This window comes from Delphinapterus leucas, chromosome 2, assembly GCF_059928025.1.
Source record: "Delphinapterus leucas isolate spDelLeu-1000000601 "Yukka" chromosome 2, BTC_Dleu_Yukka2, whole genome shotgun sequence".
In the NCBI taxonomy this organism is placed as follows: Eukaryota; Metazoa; Chordata; class Mammalia; order Artiodactyla; family Monodontidae; genus Delphinapterus; species Delphinapterus leucas.
In genome coordinates this window covers 93,947,256-93,970,257 of record NC_143130.1, presented here as the reverse complement: position 1 = coordinate 93,970,257, position 23,002 = coordinate 93,947,256, and the positions used below count along the sequence as shown (strand labels likewise).

The 23,002-nt window shown below is 36.1% G+C and overlaps 1 protein-coding gene across 2 annotated transcripts in view; it reads left to right on the top strand.

Annotated features, from left to right (window-relative positions):
• CTDSPL2 (CTD small phosphatase like 2) overlaps positions 1-23,002 on the top strand; it is a 71,202-nt gene that overhangs the window by 7,692 nt on the left and 40,508 nt on the right. For both annotated transcript variants that reach the window (XM_022587213.2, XM_022587212.2), the window contains exon 2: positions 10,630-10,839. In XM_022587213.2, coding sequence (XP_022442921.1) covers positions 10,654-10,839 — 186 coding nt within the window. In that variant the 5' untranslated portion in view covers positions 10,630-10,653. The remainder of the gene's footprint in view (positions 1-10,629; positions 10,840-23,002) is intronic.

The following is a 23,002-nucleotide window of genomic DNA, read 5'->3' as shown; positions in this document are numbered from 1 at the left end:
AGATATATAAATAGATTATTTCAGTACGATTTGTTAAGAGCTAAGGAGAGATAATCACCAGTTTACACAGGCGTGGGCATGTGGGGGTGGTTACTTATTGGGGTGCATGATACTTGGGCTGAGCTTTAAATGATGAGGATAAGAATTAGTTGAAAGGAAGGAATATTTGAGGTATAGAGAAAAGCAGAAGCATGATACAGCACAGTGTGGGCAAGAAACTATTATTACTGGAGTGCAAAGAGTGAGGCAGCAAATAGCAGTGAAAAAAGACTTGGAGAGGTAGATCTTGGAGGGTTTTATATATATTGCTAGAGTTTAGTCTTTATTTTGAAGAGAGTTCGTGGGATGGAACAGGCAGATTTGTAGAGTGCAGAGGATGGATTTAAAGGGGGAAGACTGAGAAATATTTTAGAGGTAGAATCATGAGGATTTGGTGATCGACTGTAGGGGACAAGGGAAGGGAAGAATGACTAGGTGTTTAGGATGGTTTCTGGCTTCATTGATTAGGCAGATTACTTGTGATTAAGAATATAGTAGTGGGGGGCTTCCCTGGTGGCACAGTGGTTAAGAATCCGCCTGACAATGCAGGGGACCTGGGTTCGAGCCCTGGTCCAGGAAAATCCCACATGCCGCGGAGCAACTAAGCCTGTGTGCCACAACTCCTGAGCCTGTACTCTAGAGCCCACAAGCCTCAACTACTGAGCCTGCATGCCACAACTACTGAAGCCCACACACCTAGAGCCACAACAAGAGAAGCCCCCACAATGAGAAGCCCACGCACTGCAACGAAGACCCAATGCAGCCAAAAAAAAAAAAAAAAGCTGAGCTCATTTTATTAAAAAAAAAAAAAAAAGAATATAGTAGGGGGACTACCCTGGCGGTCCAGTGGTTAAGACTCCACAATTACAATGCAGGAGGCTCGTGTTCCATCCCTGCTCAGGGAACTAAAAAGGAATACAGCAGGAAGTATACAAAAGGAAGAGCAGGTTTGGGAACGGGGTGGGATCAGAAAGGTGAATTCAGCCTTGGGTAAGTTGAATTTGAGGTGCAGAATGAAAGTGTTGAGAAAGCTGTTGGATGATAGTCTGAAATTTATAGATGATACAAAAGCTAGAAGAATTAATGTTGCAATTTGGAAGAGGCCCCCACGCCCAATCTTTTTAGCTGGGCTGCAGATACATAGAAAGCAAACTTAATTGCTTGGTTTTAAATTGCTGAACAATCAGCTTTTTCTATTCCTGAGATGAGATCTGGTTCAAATGTTGAAAAGTGGAAATGTTTTACATTATATACTCGCCCCCCAATGTCATGAGTTCTTAAGCTTAAAATGTTGTTGCACCCATTGCTATGTTTGTTTTGTGATGTAATCTACTTAAATTGTATCTACTTCATTCATTAGTAGTAGATTTATTTCCCTGATGTACTCATTTCCCAATCTTTACTTGTATTATTCTATTTTTACTGGTAATAGAAAAGAATTTATCTAGTAATGGAGCTCTAAAGAACCTAGAGGATGGTTAATTTCTAACATAAGTAGTAGAGTTAGCAAGATGAGGCTGTATATGTATGTGTAAAACTCTTCCTTTTATATTTTATGTTTAGGTAATAAAATTAGACTATTGCAGATATTATGTAGGCAATTTCTGATCAGTACTTGGCCCAATTGATATGTATTGTTTTTGGTTTTGGTCAGGTAGTGCTGGCCTCATAAAATAAGTTGGGAAGTGTTCCCTTCTGTTTTCTGGAAGAGTTTGTTGTTTGTTTTGTTTTTATTAAGATGTTTGGTAGGATTCTCCAGTGAAGTCGTCTGGGTCTGGAATTCTCTATGTTGGAGACTTTTCCTGCAATTTAATTTTTTTTTTAATATGGGGCTGATCAGGTTATCTTTTGTTTTTTTGGTTATAAATTTATTTATTTATTTTTGGTTGCATTGGGTCTTCGTTGCTGCACGTAGCCTTTCTCTAGTTGTGGCGAGGGGGGCTGTGTGTGGGCTTCTCATTGCGGTGACTTTTCTTGTTGTGGGCTCTAGGTGCATGGGCTACAGTACTTGTGGCACGTGGGCTCAGTACTTGTGGCTCACGGGCTCTAGGGCTCAGGCTCAGTGGTTGTGGCTCACGGGCTTAGTTGCTCCACAGCATGTGGGATCTTCCCGGACCAGGGATTGAACCCATGTCCCTTGCATTGGCATTCGGCCACCAGGTAAGTCCCTTTACAGGTTATTTTTGTTGGATGTAAAATCCTTGGTTTACATGTTCTTTTTTGGGGGGCAGGAGGTGGGGCTGCGTTTGGCCTTAGTTGCTGCAGGTGGGCTTTCTGTAGTTGCAGCCAGTGGGGGCTACTCTTCGTTGTGATGTGCAGGCTTCTCATTGTGATGACTTCTCGTTGTGGAGCATGGGCTCTAGGCGCGCGGGCTCAGTAGTTGTGGCTTGCAGGCTCTAGAGCGCAGGCTCAGTAGTTGCAGCGCACAGGCTTGGTTGCTCTGCAGCATGTGGGATCTTCCTGTACCAGGGCTTGAACCCATGTCCCCTGCATTGGCAGGCGGATCCTTAACCACTGCGCCACCAGGGAAGGCCAGTTTACATGTTCTTTCCTTGATTATTTTATTTTAAATATGTTACTCCATTTTTTTCTGGCATAAAGCGTTGCTATTGAAAAATTTAGAATAGTCTCATATTCTGTCCATTATAAAGTCACTTAGTGCATGCCTAAATCAGGGGTCTGCAAACTACTGCCCATGGGCTGACTGCCTGTGCTTGTAAACACTTTTTTTGTACACAGCTATGTCTATTCATTTACATATTGTCTTTGGCTGCTTATGTTATGCAATGCCATAGACAATATGGAAACCAGTGAGCATGGCTGTGGACATTGATATTTGAATTTCATATAACTTTCACCATATGGTTTGTAAGCCTAAAATATTTACTTTCTGATTCTGTAAGAAAAAGTTTGCCTATGTCTATCTTGCCTATATGTCCAAAGAATTTTTCCCCCATTTCTTAAAATTCAGTAATTTAAAGTTCTAGTATCTCATACTAGACTGTCTTGGTATTTGTCTTTCTGGGTCGCTATTCTCATGTCTGTGTCTTTCAATACATGGTTTCAAACTTCTGTTTCTGGAAAGTTTTCTTGTTGTACTTTTGAGTGTCTGATCTTTGACTCTCTTCAATATTTGATCAGTTTTTCTTGAATCTGCATTTTTTTTAATGTTTAGAAATATGTCTTCTTTTTTCTGTTGTGTTCATTTACTTCTTTGTTCTTTTTTCTTTAGTCTTCATTTATGAAATACTTTTTTTTTTACTTTTTAATTTTTTTCTGACTTCTGTCACTTCATCCCCACCCCCCTGAATTCCAGTTAAATTTGTTCTTATATTAGTGGTTTTAACCTTTCCTTGGAAGTGGTTTATAGTTGTGATCTGTCTTTATGGGGTTACTTTTTGTAATTTTATTGTTTGTAGGAAATGAGGGATTTTATTCTGCTTCTCTTTTTTTTTCTTCTTCTTATGATAACTATATGGGCTCTGGTCTGATTTCTGTTACTTTTTAATGTGAAATTTGTCTTCCTAAACTTTTAGAAGGAGCTTTGGTTAAAGATAGGTTTTGGCTTAAGTGGAACTTTCTGTTGTTTTCTTATAGTGTTTGAAAATGTGGAGGACTGCTCTCTGAGATTGCTTAGTTTATGTTCCTCTTTCCCTCTTTTTCTAGTATTCTGTTTGCTTTTCTCATTTGATTCTGTCCTACTCTGTTTTGACTATATTCGGCAGTTTCCTCGTATTGAACCCTGTCAGTAGCTCTCATAGTCAGGATTTTTGTTCTTCTTATTTTTTAATGGAAAGTATCAAACATATGCACAAAGTAAACAATGGTATCATGAATCTCCATATAACCATCACTCCGTTTTAGTAGTTATTAACACTTTGTCTGTCTTCTTTGATCTATACCTCCACCCACTCCTACCTGGTTAGTTGTTATTCATAAGAACTTTTTACAGGTGTTTATTTAGGTAAATTTTATATACTTTGAAATACATAGATCTTAGCTGTAAGTTTTGACAAATCTACACCCGTATCACAATATAGGACATTTCCTTTCCTCAAGGCAACTTTTATTCTGATTTTTTTTTCTCCTTAGATTATTTTTGCCTCTGCCTTTTTAATGCCATCACCAAATGCATACTCTTTTGTGTCTGCCATTGCTCAGTCTCTGTGAGATTCTTTCATGTTGTTGATGATATTAGTAATTGTTGCTTTCTGTTTCTGATTATTATTCCACTGTAAAAAACAAAGCAAAACCCACAATATTCATCTTTCTGTTGCTGAGCATTTTCATTGTTCCCAGTTTGGGGCTATTGTAAATAAAGCTGCCAGGAACATTTTGGTAAAAGTACCTTGTGGACATGTTTATATTTCTCTTGTTTAAAAACTTAGAAGTGAAATTATTGGATCAGAGGGCTATGTGTTGTTTATTAGAAAGTGCTCAACTTTTACCAAAATTACATTCCCATCAGCAAAATATGAGAGTCCTCATTGTTCTACATCCTTGCTACCATTTATTGTTGTCAGTCTTGTACAATACTTTTTACGATTCACGTAGATGCGGATTAGTATGCTATTATGTTTCTAACTTACACTTCTGATAATAAATAATATCGAGTATCATTTCATATGCTTGTGGCAAGTTATCTAGCTGTTATGAAATATCTTCTCAAATCTTTTGCTCATTTTTTTCTACTGTTTGTCTTCGTTATGTTTTAGGATTTCTTTGTATTCTGCATACAAGTGCTTTACAAGATACATGTTTTATGAATATTGCGTCAGTTTTTTGCTTGCCTTTTGATTTTTTTTTACTGGTGTCTTGGTGAACAGAAAATTTTTAATGTTTATTAAGCCAAGTTTATTCAGTTTTTCCTTTTATGGTTATTGCTTTTATAGTTATTCTTTGTGTAAGAGCATTTCATCTACAAGGAGATAGTTTTATTTTTCCTTTCTGACATAGGTTTCTTTTCTTTTCTTGCTTAATTGACTAGAACCTCCAGTAAAATGTTGAATAGAAGTAGTGAGAGTAGACATCCGTGTCTTATTTTTGATCGTAAGAGGAAAGGCATTTAGCTTTTCACTATGAAGTATGATGTTAGCTCTGGGGCTTTTGTAGATGTCTTTTATTGGGTACGAATTCCCTTCTACTCCTGCTTTGTTGAGGTGTTTTTTTGTTTTGTTTTGTTTTGTTTTTTGCGGTACGCGGGCCTCTCCCTCTCCTGCTGTGGAATACAGGCTCCAGACCCGCAGGCTCAGCAGCCATGGCTCATGGGCCCAGCCGCTCTGCAGCATGTGGGATCCTCCCGGACCGGGGCACGAACAACCACTGTGCCACCAGGGAAGCCCCTTGTTGAGTATTTTTATTGGAAAAGGATGTTGGGTTTGGTCAGATACTTTTTCTGTATCAACTGAGATGATTGTGTGGAGTTTTTCCTTTATTCTTTTAATATGGTGTATTAGATTGATTAGTTTTCATATTAAACCACCCTTGTATTCCTGAGAGAAATACCACTTGGTCATGGTGTGTAATCCTTCTATTAAGCTGCTGGATTTGGTTTGCTAGTATTTCGTAGAGGATATTTCTGTCTATGTTCCTAAGGGATATTGATGTGTAGTTTTCTTGTAGTGTCTTTGTTTGACTTTGGTATCAGGGTAATGCTGGCCTCATAGATTGAGTTGGGAGGTGTTCCTCAATTTTTTGGAAGAATTTGAGAAAGATTGGTGTTAATTCTTCTTCAAACATTATGTAAAATTTACCAGTGAAGCCACCTGGTCCTGGACTTTTCTTTGTGGCACGTATTTTTTTATTATTAATTAAATCTCTTTACTTATTATGAGTCTTTTTCTGTTTTTTCTTGAGTCATTTTAGTTGTGTCTTCTTAAAAATGTGTCCATTGAATCTAGGTTATCTAATTTGTTGCTGTACAGTGTTTCGTAGTATTTTCTCATGATCCATTTTATTTCTGTGAAGTTGGTATTAATGTCACTTTTTTCATTGATGATTTTAGTAGGTTGAGTTTTCTCTTTTTTTCTTGTCTAGTCCTAAAGATTTGTCAATTTTGTTGCTCTTTTCAAAGAACCAACTTTGGGCTTCATTGTTTTTTAAAAAATTATCTGTTTGATTTATTTTTGTTCTATTTCTTTATTATTTTCTTTCTTCTGCTTGCTTTAGATTTAGTTTGCTTTTCCCTTTCTAGTTTTTTAAGCTAGAAGGCTTTTTTATTGATTTGAGGTCTTTTTAAAAATATTAGCATTCACAGCTATAAGTTGTCCTCTGAGCACTGCTTTTAGGGGCATGCTGTGAGTTTTGGTGTGCTGTGTTTTTGTTTTCATTCATTGTGAAGTATTTTCTAATTCCCCTTGTGATTTCTTCTTTGACACAGTGTTTATTTAGGAGTTTGTTGTTTAATTTTTGCACATTTGTTCATTTCTCAACTTTCCTTCCTTGTGATTTCTAATTTAATTCCAGTGTGGTTGGAGATCATATACTTGTATGATTTCAGTTATTTTATTTATTTATTTTATAAATTTATTTATTTTATTTTTGGCTGTGTTGGGTCTTCATTGCTGTGTGCAGGCGTTCTCTAGTTGCAGCGACTGGGGGCTACTCTTCGTTGTGGTGTGCGGGCTTCTCATCGTGGTGGCTTCTCTTGTTGCAGAGCACGGGCCCTAGGCGCGTGGTCTTCAGTAGTTGTAGCATGCAGGCTCTAGATTGCAGGCTCAGTAGTTGTGGCACATGGGCTTAGTTGCTCTGCACCATGTGGGATCTTCCCGGACCAGGGCTGGAACCCACGTCCCCTGCATTGGCAGGTGGATTCTTAACCACTGTGCCACCAGGGAGACCCGATTTCAGTTCTTTTAAAGGTGAGACTTGTTTTGTGTCTTAACATGTAGTCTTTCATGGAGAATATTCCATTTGTAAGTTGAGAAGAATGTGTATTCTGTTGTTGGATGGAGTGTTCTATGTATATGACTCTTAGGTCTCAAGAATCGTTCAGGTCTTCTGTTTCCTTATTGATCTTTTGTCTAGTTATTCTATCCGTTTTTGAAAGTGGAGTATTAAAGCCTCCAACTCTTGTTGAATTGCCTGTTTTTCACTTTGATTGACAATTTTAACTTTATATATTTGGGGACTCTGTTGTTAGATACATGTATGTTTATAATTTCCCTCTAAGTGCTGCTTATTACATCCCAGAAATTTTGATGTGCTCTCTTTTTGTTAATTTTCATTACAAAATATTTTGTATTTCCCTTGTGAATTCTTGTTTGACTCATGATTTATTTATAAATTTAAAAAATTTCAAGTATATGGTACTATTTAAGATTTCTTTTGTTTTTGATTTATAATTGTGGTCAAGGAACATACTTTGTAAGATTTTAGTCTTGATGGTCAGTTTCAAAAGTTCATGAGGGCTTGACTGCTCCAGCCCTTTTATAACTATTAAGTATACCTTTTACAACTCATTATTGGAATGGACTAAAACCCTCTATATTTCAGCCTCCTTCTTTAAATGCTCTTGTCTTTCTTTCCAGTGACTGGTTATTTTTAAGTTCAGAGGACCTTTCTCCTAAGCTTTCCTAAAATCTTCACTCTCCATGAAGAGTGATCTAGCATTTTATATATACACTATGATGTGTATCTATCCTTAACCTGTTAGACTTTTTGATTCTCATGGGAAGAGGTATCATTTTTATCCTTTTATTACCATACTGGTAGCAGGTGACCAATATTTAAATTTTAATGAGCTGAACCCCTTGGATTGAACTAGCTATATGTGTTTAGTCTTTTAAGACCTACTTTATATGAAGATATTATTTCATAAAATTTTTAAATTTCCATTAAAGATTCTGGGTTTAAGATAGGTTCACCCGTAGGTATTTTTGAAAATATTTAAAAAAAATTTACAGATTTTTAAAGAAATTGAATACAAATAACTTTCTTTTTGAAAAATTACCCCATGCATTTGCTTTATGGGAATTTTCCTTTTTAAGGAGTGCTGTGCTGAAGAACAAAGGAATTAAGACAAAATTTATACACTGTAAATAGAGTTATTTAAGTAAATAATACATACCTTGAGTAAATCCCTTTAGAAGTTAACATTGACTCTTTAGGAGAAAAGGCAGTATTTGTTTTATTTGGGGATGACAACTTAAAACTGAACACTATTTGGTGATGAAAAACAAATGGTTGTTCGGAAAGATATTTTAGGACTCCTCTGGTGAAGCCTTTGAGGTTGGGACTTTTTTGTTGGAGTAGATTGTGTGTGTGTGTGTGTGTGTGTAGTTTCTATATGTTAAAAAAGGGAGGGGTCCTAACTTTTTTTCTGTGACTGTTGTGTTGCATTACTAAAGACATGACTTTTTGTTTGTTTTTTGTTTTTGGCTCTGTTGGGTCTTCATTGCTGCACCGCGGGCTTTCTCTAGTTCTGGTGAGCAGGGGCTACTCTTCGTTGAGGTGCGCAGGCTTCTTGTGGTGGCTTCTTTTGTTGCGGAACATGGGCTCTAGGCGCACGGGCTCTAGAGCGCAGGCTCAGTAGTTGTGGTGCCGGGCTTAGTTGCTCCATGGCGTGTGAGATCTTCCCGGATCAGGGCTCCAACCCATGTCCCCTGCATTGGCAGGCAGATTCTTAACCACTGCGCCACCAGGGAAGCCCAAGACACGACTTCTTAAGCTTCCTAATTTGTCTGCGAAGACCCTACTCTTTGCCAAGAATTTCTTCACCTTTAGGAGTTTAGAGTGCTTATCTGGTTAGACTTTTTTCCTAATGCATTCACTGTTGTGAGTAGTTTTACTCTTCTCTGCACTTTATAGCTTTTCTAATTCCTTTTTCATTTTGAGCGTCAAGATGGTAAGATAAATAATGTATTCATTATACAGGTGAAAAAATATTTAAGTGGCTATAGCTTAGCTATGATTGAAGTAGGATTAGACCTAATTAATATCTCTTAATTATTAGTGTAGTAGTTTTTGTATTCTGTTTCACAGATTATAATTCAGGGAATGTTCTCAACTACTTCTAAGTCTTGGGACAATTTTTGCCAGCCATTAATTTTCTCATCAGTGAAATGAGAGAGTTCAAATCGATGGCCTCATATTTTCTGTCTGATGTGAATTTAGTATTTAAAGGATCATTACAAACAAATGGCCAACAGGCACAGGAAAAGATGCTCAACATCATTAGCCATTAGGAAATGCAAATCAAAGCCACAATGAGATACCACTTCACCCCCACTAAAATGGCTATAATAAAAAAAAAACAAGTAACAAGTGTTGGTGAGGATACGGAAAAAGTGAAAACCTTGTACATTGCTGGTGGGAATATAAAATGGTGCTGCTGCTGTGGAAAACAGCAGTTCCTCAGTATGTTAAACATAAAATCACCACATGAACCAGCAATTCCACTCCTGGTTACATACCCAATAAAACTCAAAACAGGTGGTCAAAAAGAAACTTGTACATGAATGTTCACTCCAGCACTATTCACACTTAACAAAAGGTAGAAACAACACAGATGTCCATCAGTAGATGAATGGATAAACAAAATGTAGTCTTACCCATTCAATGGAACATTACTCAGCCGTAAATGGGAATAATGTACTGATACATGCTACAACATGGATGAACCTTGAAAACATTATCCTAAGTGAAAGAAACAGTTATACAGGACCATATATTGTGTGATTCCACTTACATGAAGTGTCCAGAATTGGGAAATCCATAGAAACAGAAAAGAGATTAGTGGTTGCTTAGGGCTAAGGGCAGGGGGAAATGGGGATTGACTGCCAATAGGTATGGGGTCTTCTCTGGGGGTGATTGAAAATGTTCTGAAAATAGATAATGGTGATGGTTGGACAACACCGCAAATTAATAAATGTTACTGAATTGAACACTTAAAAAAAAAAGATCATTACATATGGTAACATCAAATACCACAAAATGATCCAGTCATTCTTGTTTTATTGATACTTGTATACTTGTTGATATTTAGAATTGTGCTCTTGGGATTAATTCATTCATTGACTAAGGGTTTTTTCCACTACATTGTAAGCTCCAGAGGGTAAAAACCTTCTCTATCTTGTTTTACTAGGCACTTACCTAGCCCAGTGCCTAGAATGTGGTAAGTGCCCAATAAATACTTGTTGAATGAATGAATGAGTGATTAAATGAATGATAAGGTCAGCATGGGTGGAGGCAGCATAGTGCCCTGGAAGGAACATGCACGCTCTATTAGATCATAGGATATAATATTTCAGAAGTTGTGGGAAGGTTATTTGGGAGAATGTAATAAAATTCAAAGCACTACACGTTTCAATTAAAAGGTTAGTTTCTTGGGAATTCCCTGGCGGCCCAATGGTTAGGACTCCGCACTCTCACTGCTGAGGGCCTGGGTTCAACCCCTGGTTGGGGAACTAAGATCCCGCAAGTCATGTGTGGTATGGCCAAAATAAATAAATAAATAAAACGTCAGTTTCTTATTTCAGTCCCTTATAGACCTAGACTTCTTTTTAATCAAGATATTTTTATTATATAAGCTGGGCACATATCGGTATGCTAGGTTTAATTTTAATAACCTGTATTATTTTTCTCTTATAGTTTTACATGTGGCACCCATAAAAGATGAGGCTGAGAACACGGAAAGCTTCTCAGCAATCAAATCAAATCCAAACACAACGCACTGCCAGAGCAAAGAGGAAATATTCAGAGGTTGATGATAGCCTGCCTTCAGGAGGAGAAAAACCACCGAAGAATGAAACTGGCTTGTTGTCTTCAATTAAAAAATTCATTAAAGGAAGCACACCCAAAGTAATGGTTTTACCTTTTAATTATATCATTAAAAATGAAGTTTAGGTTGTTTTCTTTAAGCATGTAAAGATGAGAAATCTAATATTGCTAGAGCCCTATTTAAGGGAATGTGTCTACATTTTGGTGTTAAGAGTATTGACATGTAAAATATTTAATGGTCAGTCAAGAAAACATTATTTATTCTACTTAACTGATCCACTTAGCCTTCTGTTTTCTCAACTTAGAATTATGGGAAGTAAAATAAATTTTTTATTTACTTGAATTATTTCTTTTACTTCCATTTTTTTTTCATTTCAAAGATAAGTTAAAGTTTCTTGTTAATATTAATACATTGTCTAATTAGGGAGATGATTTATCTATCTGAATTCTAACATTTGTACAATGAAAATGTATTATTCATTGATGAGAAAACAAAAGTTATTAAAGAAAGAATGGGGAATTCCCTGGCGGTCCAGTGATTAGGACTTGGCACTTTCACTGCCGTGGGCCCGGGTTCAATCCCTGGTCGGGGTACTAAGATCCCACAAGCCATGTGGCGCAGCCAAAAAGAAAGAAAGAAAGAAAGAATGGACACTGACCAGGAGTCATATGCTCTAGATTCATACTTCATACTCTGGACCAACTTAAATGATCTGAGGAAAGGCATTTGCCCCTCTTAGCCTGAGGAAGACAGTAAAATGGGACTAATACTAACTGCTTTGTCTGCCTCAGAGTTGTTTTCAGATTAGATGGCAAACAGGTGGAAAAGCATTTTGAGAAATTTTAATGCATTAATGATAATGTTATTATCATTCATTGTATGTAGATTTTGTTATCACTGTTGCCTACTCTTATGTTCTTTCTTGGGATTATTATATATATGATAAATTTCTTATTATAATGTAAGTTTGTCACTTTGATAAGTAGAAAAATAAATCAATGTGACGGTTTATTCATAGTGATAGATTTTTGTCATCATAGAACTAAAAATGCCTAGTTACTGTGAACCATTGGCCAAGGTTTAGAAGTATTCTGTGTTAGAATTTTCCTTTTCGTTTTGGTGGTTTTATTTTGTTTTTCTAATAATATAAGTAAAATTTCTTTTGTTAATTTTAAATGTAATTTTTAAGTTTCTTTGAGTTAATTTACATGAGCCTAGAAGTATTCTAGTATTATTGTATAACAATGATAAAATTCCTTCCAGAAACATGAATTCCTGAATCTTTAAATTCCGTATGGGTTATCATTAGCCCCTGTTGATGAGAACATCACTATATGTCAGTTCATTCTCTGAACACTTCTAAATGTTGTAAAGTTCTTCCTTATCTTGAAGAAAATATACCTACCCTTTACTTTTTTTTTTTTTTCGGTATGCGGGCCTCTCACCGCTGTGGCCTCTCCCGTTGCCGAGCACAGGCTCCGGACGCGCAGGCTCAGTGGCCATGGCTCACAGGCCCAGCCGCTCCGCGGCACGTGGGATCTTCCCGGACTGGGGCATGAACCCGTGTCCCCTGCATCGGCAGGCGGACTCTCAACCACTGCGCCACCAGGGAAGCCCGTACCCTTTACTTTTTCATAGGTTCTTTTTCTTCATGTGCAAGTACAAACCCTCAGTCACTGTCCTGGCTAAATATTTCTAGTTTTCATTATATGACATATATGATATAGATCACCACCTTGGTCACCCTTTTCTGTTGTTCATGAAAGGTAACAACCAGAAGCGAACATTGGTTTTTCCTATGTCTTCTGACTTCTGTTCATATTTATTTCCGTTGATTTGGACATACTTCTACTAATGTGGCATTATATTATATTATATCATATATCATGTCATGCTTTCTTTTTTCTCCTTTAGTAGTTTTAGATCTTCTTTGTTGGTCAGCACATTTTTGCCCATGTCAATTAAAACACTCAGGGTTTTTCTATAGTAATTGTTGTCAATTATTTAACAATATGCACTACTGCCTTTCCAGTAAGTGACAATGCTGGGATTTAACCCAGGTACAATTTGACTCTGATATCTGTGCTCTTTTTCCTATACCATTCTGTCTCAAAGTAGCTAGATAATATCTTTATAGCATCACCTGTCTTGTGTAAGGATTGAAAACTTTCTTGATGAAAGTAAATAAGAATTGAGTCTTTCTATGCTGCTGATTTTGTCATTTATTTATATTCTATCATCAGCTCAAAGCTTGAGGCTTATTCTTCTTCTAGGAAATTTTTTTTTCCCTAGTACTTTTTGCATGTATCATCATCCTCTGTCTTCAGTCTTTCTGACTGGATGATAGACGGCTTCTCTTATTTCTACAAGTGTCCTTTTAAAATCCAAGTTAGCTAGATAACTCCCTATGCAGCCACTGGTTTCTTTGGTACCTTTCCTTTCTCTTCTTTTGGACTTTTAAAGTTATGTGGTTAGAATTGAACTTTATAGACAAGTCTTCTTGCTTTTTTCTTTGACTTGTCTTTCTTCTAAGGTGTCTGACATTGCTCTCATGCCTGTCTTATGAATCTGGCTTTTTGAAACTTGGTCTCTGCATATGGGCCAACTTTTTTGCTCTTCTTTACTGTATGATTTCCAGTTTGAATGGCTGCTGGTATTCTTGCCAGTTTACTCTCACTGACCTATTTTTATTTTCCTTATAAGTTTTAATCTGTATTCTAGTCCTAACTTGGCATAAATTAGCCATGAGAGTATTTAGATAATTTAAACATATGTTGTTCATCTAAGAGGTGTGTATTAGTTTACTAGGGTACGTAATAGTCTGCCATAACAGAATATCACAGATTGGGTAGCTTAAACAACAGAAATTTATTTTCTCACAGTTCTGGCAGTTTGAAATCTAAGATGAGGTGTTGCCAGGTTGGTTTTTTCTGAGGCTTCGCTCCTTGACTTCAGATGGTCACCTTCTTGCTGTGGCGTCATATGGTTGCCACTTGGTGTATGTGTTGTCTGTTTTGTAATCTCCTCTTCTTGTAAGGACACTAGTCATATTTGGATTAGGGCCCATCCTAATGATCCCACTTTAATTACTTCTTTAAAGGCCCTGTCTCCAAGTATGACTACATTCTCAGGCTTTTGGGGTTAGAGCTCCAACATAGGAATTTTAGGGAACACAACTCAGACTGTAATAGAATGAATGAAATCTCTCATGTCTTTCAGATCTAGATTTTATGATTCAAGGATATACCACTTCTCTCATTTCAGAATTATGTAATTGTCAGAGTACTCAGGAAGTGTTCATACTCAGTCTTTCTGCTTTTAGCATGATGAGATTCCTAATATATATTTGAAGTGAAAGAAGACTTCACAACTAAAATATATTTGCTTTATACCAGTGATCTCTCTATTCCTTTCTAAATAGGTGGTTTCTAGAGTTTTCCCATAACAAAATGGTCTTTTTCTCTGTTACCTAAATACTGTTACACTGTCATAGTTAGGAGTCATCAGTTTCCTGTTACATTAAATCAGTGTTTTTAGATCTTTTAACTATGATCCACAGAAAGAAATAACATCTTATATACTACATTCATACATATGAAACAAAACTCACCCTTAACATACTTGATGTGTTCTGATTTTTCTTTTCTATGCTGTTGTTTCTTATTCTCCTTTTAAAGGTGATTTTCATGTTTTAAGTTGATTTTATGATCCACTGATGGGTTGTGCTCCTTAGTGTGAAAAACATGATTAGATGAAAACTTTGTTCTCTTTAACCTTTGTATTACTAAGCTTCATAGTTATATTTGGGAATTTTCTTCCTTCCAAAGTTAAATCTCATTTGTTTGTGTAAAAGAACGTCTTTCTAGATGAGTTCTTTAACAGCTAGATTAATTTACCATTTATTTTTATTTTTAATTAACTTATTTATTTTTGGCCACATTGGGTCTTTGTTGCTGCACAAGGACTTTCTCTAGTTGCAGCGAGCAGAGGCTACTCTTCATTGTGGTGCGTGGGCTTCTCATTGTGGTGGCTTCTCTTGTTGCAGAGCATGGGCTCTAGGCGTGTGGGCTTCAGTGGTTGTGGCTCGTGGGCTCTAGAGCGCAGGCTTAGTAGTTGTGGCGCACGGGCCTAGCTGCTCCGCTGCATGTGGGATCCTCCCAGGCCAGGGCTCGAACCTGTGTCTCCTGCATTGGCAGGCGGATTCCCAACCACTGCACCACCAGGGAAGTCCCCTTGCATGTAAATTTTAGAATTAGCTTGTCTGTTTCTCCAGAAAAGCCTACTAGAATTATAATAGAGATTGTATCACATGTAGATCATTTAGTGAGACTGGACATCTTAACAATATTGAGTCTGCCACTTCATGATTGTGATATATCTCTATGTTAATATAGGTGTTCTTAATTTTTTCCTGCTAATATCAAGGTCTTACACACCTTTCATTAGTTTTATTCTTAGACATTTGATGTTTTACAATGCTGTTTTAAATGCTGTAATACATTAAAGTTTTTACTTTATGTTTGTTGCTAATATATATAAATATAATTTATTTTTCTATATTGACCAGGTACTATGTGAAATTGCTAGATTCACTTAATCATTCTATTCTTTAAGATTTCATAGTGTTTTATACATACATAATCATATACCAGATAACCATAATTTTCTTGTTCTTTTCTGATTTCTAGGCCTTTTATTTCTTTTTCTTCATTTATTGCATTGGTTAGGACCTCTAGTACATTGTTTAGTAGAAGTGGTGAGAGCAAACACTTGTTACTGATCTTAGGGGAAGAGAGTTTGTTTACATTAGGTATGATGTTAGCGAAATGTTTTCCGTAGTTATCTTTTATCAGTTTGAGGAAGTTCCCTTCTGTTCCTAGTTTGCTATAAGATTTTATTATGTTGGTGAGTTTTATCAAAGACTTTTCTGTATCTATTGAGATATTCTTCAGATTTTCCTCTTTTGATGTGGAGTAGAACATAAATTTTTTTGAATGGAAAACCAAACTTGTATGGCTGGATTTGATTTGCTGCTGGGTTTGTTTTAAGGATTTTTACATCTGTGTTCATGAGGGTTTTGGTCTGTAGTTTTGATTTGTAATGCTTTAAGATTTTGGGATCAGGATTATTCTGGTATCATAAAACAAGTCAAGAACTGTTCCTCTGCTGCTTTTTTTTCCTAAAAGAACTTGTGTTGACTAAGTATTATCTCATCCTTAAATTATGAGTAGAATGCACTGATGAATTCTGGAGAGGGATTTCTGGAATGTGACTGGGATTTCTTTAAGGAATAGCTTTTATTATAAATTTGATTTCTTTAATATATATGGGGTTGTTTAGCTTTTCTATTTCTTCTTCAGTTTTGGTCATGTGTTTTCCAAGGAATTTGTCTATTCATCAAAGTCGTCAAATTTTTAGGTGTAAAGTCTTTGCAGTATTTCTGCATTAACCTAATAATGTCTGCAGGATCTGTAATGGTATGTTCCTCTTTTCACTCCTGATGTGAATAATTTATGATTTATCTTTGTTTTGATCCGTTTTGCTCCTAGAGCTTTATCAGTTTCATTACTTTTTCAAAGAACCAACATCTGTCTTTGTTCATTTTCTCTTTTCTTTCCAGTGTCTGTTTAATTGATTTCTGCTTTTTATTTTTAATATTTTCTTCTACTTTATCTGGTTTACTTCTACTTTTCTAACTCATAGAAGTGGGAGCTTAGAATAGGAATTAGTAAACTTCTCCTGTGAATATTTCAGATAAGTGATATTTAAGGCTTTGCAGACTATATTGTTTGTAATTGCAGTTACTACTCAACTCTTCCATTGTAGACAATACATAAATGAATGAGCATGACTTTGTATACTGATATTTGATTTTCATCATAATTTTCATGAGTCATAAAATATTATCGTTCTTTTCTCCCCCCCCGCCCCCAACCATTTAAAAATATAAGAACTACTCTTGGCTTGCTGGCCATACAAAAACAACGTGCTGGACTTGGCGTTTGGACTGTAGCTTGCCAGCCCCTTGCTTAGGTCATTAATACTACACCTTAATTTTTTTCTAAGTCAACTATTTAAAGCTATGATTTTCAGAGTACTGCTTTCCCGCACATTCTGATTTTATGTGTGTGTGTGTGTGTGTGTGTGTGTATTTTGGGGGGGGGGGCGTGTCATGCGGTACATCTTAGTTCCCCAACCAGGGTTCAAACCTGAGCACCCTGCATTGGGAACACGGAATCCTAACCACTGGACCGCCAGGGAAGTCCCCTGACTATATTTTTGTTACCTTATTTGTGATTTATTCTTTGACCCATAGATTATGTAGAAATGTGTTATTTAATTTCCAGATCAGATATTTGGGCATTTCTTAGATATCTTCTAATTGTTTATTTCTAATCTAATATTATTGTTATCCAAGAATATACTCTGTATGATTTCATTTCTTTGGTGTCTTGATATTTTGTAGCATATAGACTATTTTGGTGAATGTCTTATGTATTTGAAAAAATATGCATATTCTGGAATTGGTTAGTGCAGTTCTATAAATACCAGGTCAAGTTAGTTGATAATACTCCAGTTTTCTGTGTCTTATTTTAAATCTCCAACTCTTAATTGTGAATTTGTCTACCTTGTCTTTCAGTTCTGTCAGTTTTGCTACATGTGTTTCAAAGCTCTGTTAGGTGCATACACATTTATGATTGTTGGGTGTAAATTGTTCTTGTTACCACTGTGAAATGTCCCTCATTATCTCTAGTAATATTATTTGCCTTGAGGTTTACTTGGCCTAATATTAATAAAGCCACACAGTTTTCTTGCTTACCATTTGCATGATACACCTTTTTCCACCGTGTATTTATATTTAAATTGGCATGGTTAGTCTATTTACATTTAATGTAGTTATTAATATGGCTGAGTTTAACGTCTCCCATCTTGTTATTTATTCTGTGTTTATCCCATTTGTTATTTGTTACTCTGTTCTTATCCTGCCTTCTTTTTGATGAACTAGTTATCTTTTAGAATTCCACTTTTTCTCCTATGTTGACTTTTTAAAAATTAACTTTATGGGGTATAATGAAACACAATAAGACACACTGATTTAAAGTATATGTTTTCATGAATTTTAACGGAATTGTACACCCATGACCAAAAAGTACCCTTGGAGTTTTTGCAGACAGTCTCACAGCATCACCCTAAACACCATTGATTTGCTTTCTATCATTATAGATTGTATAAATCTTTTCTAGAGTGACCTATGAATATAACATGTCTTGCTTCCTTCACTCAACATAAAGTTTTTGGATTCATCTATGTTACTGCATGTATCCGTAATTTATCCCCTCCCTCTCCTGTACTCCAAGTAGTATTCTGTTGTATGAGTATACCACATGTCATAATTTGTTATCCACTTGGATTATTTCTGGTTTTTGGCTATCATGAATGAAGTTGCTATGAATATTTCGGTCTTGAATCCATATGTGGGCATATATTTAGGTTAAACGTGGGTAAATAACTAAGATTGGCATCGCTGGATTATATGATATATGTGTGTTTTTTTATGGTAGCTTTATTGAGATACAGTTCACATACCATAAAACTCACCCATTTAAGGTATAAATTCAGTTGCTTTTAGTATATGCACAAAGTTACGCAGACATTACCACAGTCAATTTTAGACCACTTTTATCATTCCCCAAAGAAACTCTGGACCCTTTGGCTCTCACTTGTCAGCTCCACCTTCCAGCTCAAATTTTTTTCTCATTTGTTGGGGGTGACTTTTAAAATTTTCTCTTGTGATTTCATTAGTAGTCCCTCTTGAGCAAGTGGTTCTTAAACCTTTTGAACTTCGGATCCTTTACCTTCTTATAAGTGATTGGAAACCCTAAAGAACATTTGTTTATGTGGGTTATATCTGTCAATATATCTCATTAGATATTAAAACTGAGGAATTTTGAAAATATCAAAATTATAATTCTAAACCCTACATGTTGATACAAATAATATTTTAACTATTTTCTAAAGACAAAAAGGAAATTAGTGGGAAACATGACATTACAGTTTTATAAACCTCTTTAATCGAAACTTCATAGAAGGTAGTTTGTTGTCATTGAAGCATATAAAGAAAATCATACATGTATTTAGAAAATGGAAGAGTATTTTAATATTCTTTGTAGATAATTGCAGATATTATACCAAAACTTGACAAATTGTGTAGTATCTTAAGTTCTTGTTCCAAGATTGAATTTGAGAGCACTACAATGATCTTTTCATTGGTCTGTCTTGCGCTTGGAATGAATCTTTTATCTATATATGATTTCGTAACATCATGCACTGATTATTTGGAAAATATTGGTTCAGTGAATTATGTAGATCTTCCACATATGTGTCCACATTGACATAGTTCATTATTTAATACTTAAAAATCACATTTCTAAACAACCCCACTGATCTCAACAGAACAATCTTTAAGTATTGGGAAACTGTCAGTCTCATGGTGCTTTGTCCAAGTTTTCAAACATCTCAGTTTTTGCTTGAATGCTCAAATTTTATTGTTGGCAGCAAGAAGTATCAGTTTTTCTTGAAGTGACAGGTTTGCTTTGTTCACTTTTCAGAAAATAATCTACTTCAAGTAAAGATAGTTTTCTATCAGAAAAAGTGGTCTAATTCAGCTTACAATTCAGTCACACAAATGCTTTTTCTCAAGACAGTTGTGGAAACACAGTTTGCAGCAGAAACGCTTTGTGTGTACTTCCCATCTTGTCATATAGAATTGAACACATATTTAAGGGTTGAGATTTAATTAATTTCACATATTCATCATGGACCTTCCTAAGTAGAGCTGGCTTTTTTTCCCCCATGCAGGTGCATGGCAGTGAAAAATAACTATTGGGTGTCAGTGCCTTGATTTGTGCTAAGGTGGCAGTAGTTATAAACCATTTTTTTTGCACAGTCATTGCAAATTTTGGCACAAGTTATTCTAGGATAAATTGAGATGTAAAAAAATAATTTACCACTTGTGTTTGTTACCATGCATTCACAGTAAAGACAATTTTTGATGATTAGTTGATACTAGTATCAGACAAGTACAGTCAAAACAGAAAGTCCAACCACATTAGTAAGGCTAAAGTACAATTCAACACACCAGATTTTAACTCATTTTCTGTATTTACAGTTAAGTCTTTAATTCAGTGATTTACTTTATCATTAGAAAGTGGAAGTGCCTGTTTCTTTTATTGACTTTTTTTTTTAAAACATACACTCATCTGGAAGGTAAGACCTTCCAGATTCATAATTTATATATTTATTTATTTATGGCTGTGTTGGGTCTTTGTTGCTGCGCACGTGTTCTCTCTAGTTGTGGCGAGTGGGGACTACTCTTTGTTGCAGCACGGGGGCTTCTCATTGTGGTGGCTTCTCTTGTTATGGAGCACGGGCTCTACGCACGTGGGCTTCAGTAGTTGTGGCACGTGGGCTCAGTTGTGGCTTGCGGGCTCAGTAGTTGTGGCTTGTGGGCTCTTGAGCGCAGGCTCAGTAGTTATGGTGCACAGGCTTAGTTGTTCCACAGCATGTGGGATCTTCCTGGACCAGGTCTTGAACCTGTGTCCCCTGCATTGGCAGGTGGATTCTTATTCACTGCACCACCAGGGAAGTCCCTCTTTTATCGACTTTTATTGAGCAGGCTTCAGCACAAACTACTGTGCAAGAGTTTATAAGCCTCTCATAAATTATGTACACTTCTTTGAACAATGCAATATGATAACTTTTTAAGATATCTCATTGGGTTTTGTAATTTAAGTTTGAAAAGCTATAACTTTTTGGCTTTTAAAGATCTCATGTGTACATTTAAAATATTGAGTTTCTGTTTTTAAAACGGAATGATTGTTCTCAAATGCAACTGAATCGGCACCATAATTCTATTTGAATATGTTCTATTGCATAAGACAACTTAATTTTACAGCCAAAGGGACATTAGTTTTATCATATTTTCATTTGTAATTTACAGTTTCATTCAGTTATTTCTTAGAGTATATTCCCCCCTTTCATGAGTTAGAGAATTCTATGTCGGTTTCTTTTCATCACTTGCAGTAATGGATTGAATTTACAAGTCGCCCAGCTCCCTTTTTCAATCCAACAATCCATTCTTAGTTATAAATTATAAATTTTCTTTTATTTAAAAAGAGTTACTAAATTCTAAAATAACTTTTAGGTGAAATTTTAAAAACCAAATTTAATAATATTGCAAAGCAAAACGAGTACTCTTACTATGTTTCCGTATATACATAGAGAGAGAGAAAAAAATAAAACTTTGAGACTTCAGAATAATTTATTGGATCATAATGAGACTACAGAGATTATAGCAGGTGTTAGTGTTGAAGACAGTAAAGGCACAGTAGAAATATTGAACACAAAGATCTTTTGTATTTACTCATAGATTTGCCTTAGTGGTATTCATTCCTTATTGCAAATTTAGGATCCCATCTGGTATTATTTATTTTATGCCTAAAGAACTTCATTTGTTATTTCTTGTGGAGATCAGCTGGAAATGAATTGTCAGCTTTTCTGTCTCAGAATGTTTTTAAAGTGAACAATTTAAAAAATTTATATATTTACTATCTTTTGCCAATTTTTCTTAACAGTTTATATATTCTGAGCCTGAAGCCATTACATACTATCTTTTTTTTTAAATTACAACACGTGGTCTGATAAAGTATGTATGTATGTATTTATTTATTTCTTTATTTTTGCTGTGTTGGGTATTCATTTCTGTGCGAGGGCTTTCTCCAGTTGTGGCGAGCGGGGACCACTCTTCATCGCGGCGCGTGGGCCTCTTACTATCGCGGCCTCTCCCGTTCCGGAGCACAGGCTCCAGACGCGCAGGCTCAGTAGTTGTGGCTCACGGGCTTAGTTGCTCCGCGGCACGTGGGATCCTCCCAGACCAGGGCTCGAACCCGTGTTCCCTGCATTGGCAGGCAGATTCCTAACCACTGCGCCACCAGGGAAGTCCTACATACTATCTTTTAATCTTCATTTATCTTACACAGGTTCTACATGTGTTCTGTATGTTTAATGCTTATCCTCAGTCCTCTAGTTATGATCTGTAGTCATTTTTGTTGTTGAAAGCTCATTTTCTGGTAGATGCCACACAAAGCACTCATGGGCACTATTATCTGAGTTCTGTGCTTAAAAATCTGTTTTACTGAATATGAAATCCTTGTCTCACAGTTTCTCTTCTTGATTTTTTAAAATGTTATTCCATTTTCTTCCAGCATAAAAAGCATTGCTTTCACAGTTTGATGGTACTCTGATTTTCCCTATGTAGATAAATGGATTTTGCCTTGTTCTCCAAAGGATTTGTTTTCTTTAAATTCTGTTAAGTTTAGGATCTTGGTAGTTGTTTTTCTGGGTTGATAGTTTTAGTTAAACAGTATACTCTGGGAATTTCCTGGTGGTCCAGTGGTTAGGACTCCAAACTTTCACTGCCGAGGGCCCGGGTTCAGTTTCTTGTTGGGGAACTAAGATTGCACAAGCTGCGCAGTGGTTGCAGCCAAAAATAAATAAATAAATAAACTAGTGTACTCTTTCAGTATGTAATTTCAGATATTTTATTTGAGGAAAACTTTCTGATATGCTCTTGTTTTGGCTTCCGTCTCGGCCTACTGTTTTCTGTCTGTTGGATCTTCTTTGTCCATATTCAGTGCTTGACACATTTTGATGTCTTAAAATCCAGCCCCCCTCCCCCATTTTACCTTCTCTTTCTCTTAAAGGCATAATCTATTCTATTTACTCACTTTTATGTCTGTTCTAGTTTGGTCTTTATTTCCAAAAATTTTTTTCTCTCATTTCTAATTATTTTGTTCTGTTACTGAGTGTTTTCTAACTCTGATGTATATGTCGTATCACTTTCTTAACTCTTTTTGTCTTTTTTGAAATAAAGGTATACTTTTTGTCTGTTCTCTTGTGCATTTTTTTTTTTTTTTTTTTTTTGGCCACGCTGCGCGGCGCATGGGATCTTAGTTCCCCGATCGAATCCACACCCGCTGCAGTGGAAGCGCAGAGTCTTAACCACTGGACCACCAGGAAAGTGCCTCTTATTTCATCTGCTGTCATTAAATTGGCCTGCCATGCTTTCAATTGAATATCTACCTGTTAGCTATTTGGGGCTTCTCCTGTTCTCAGATGTGTCACATGCCATGTTGCATTCCTTTGCTTTCTTCTGCACTGGTACAGATGGTTACTCCAGTGTTA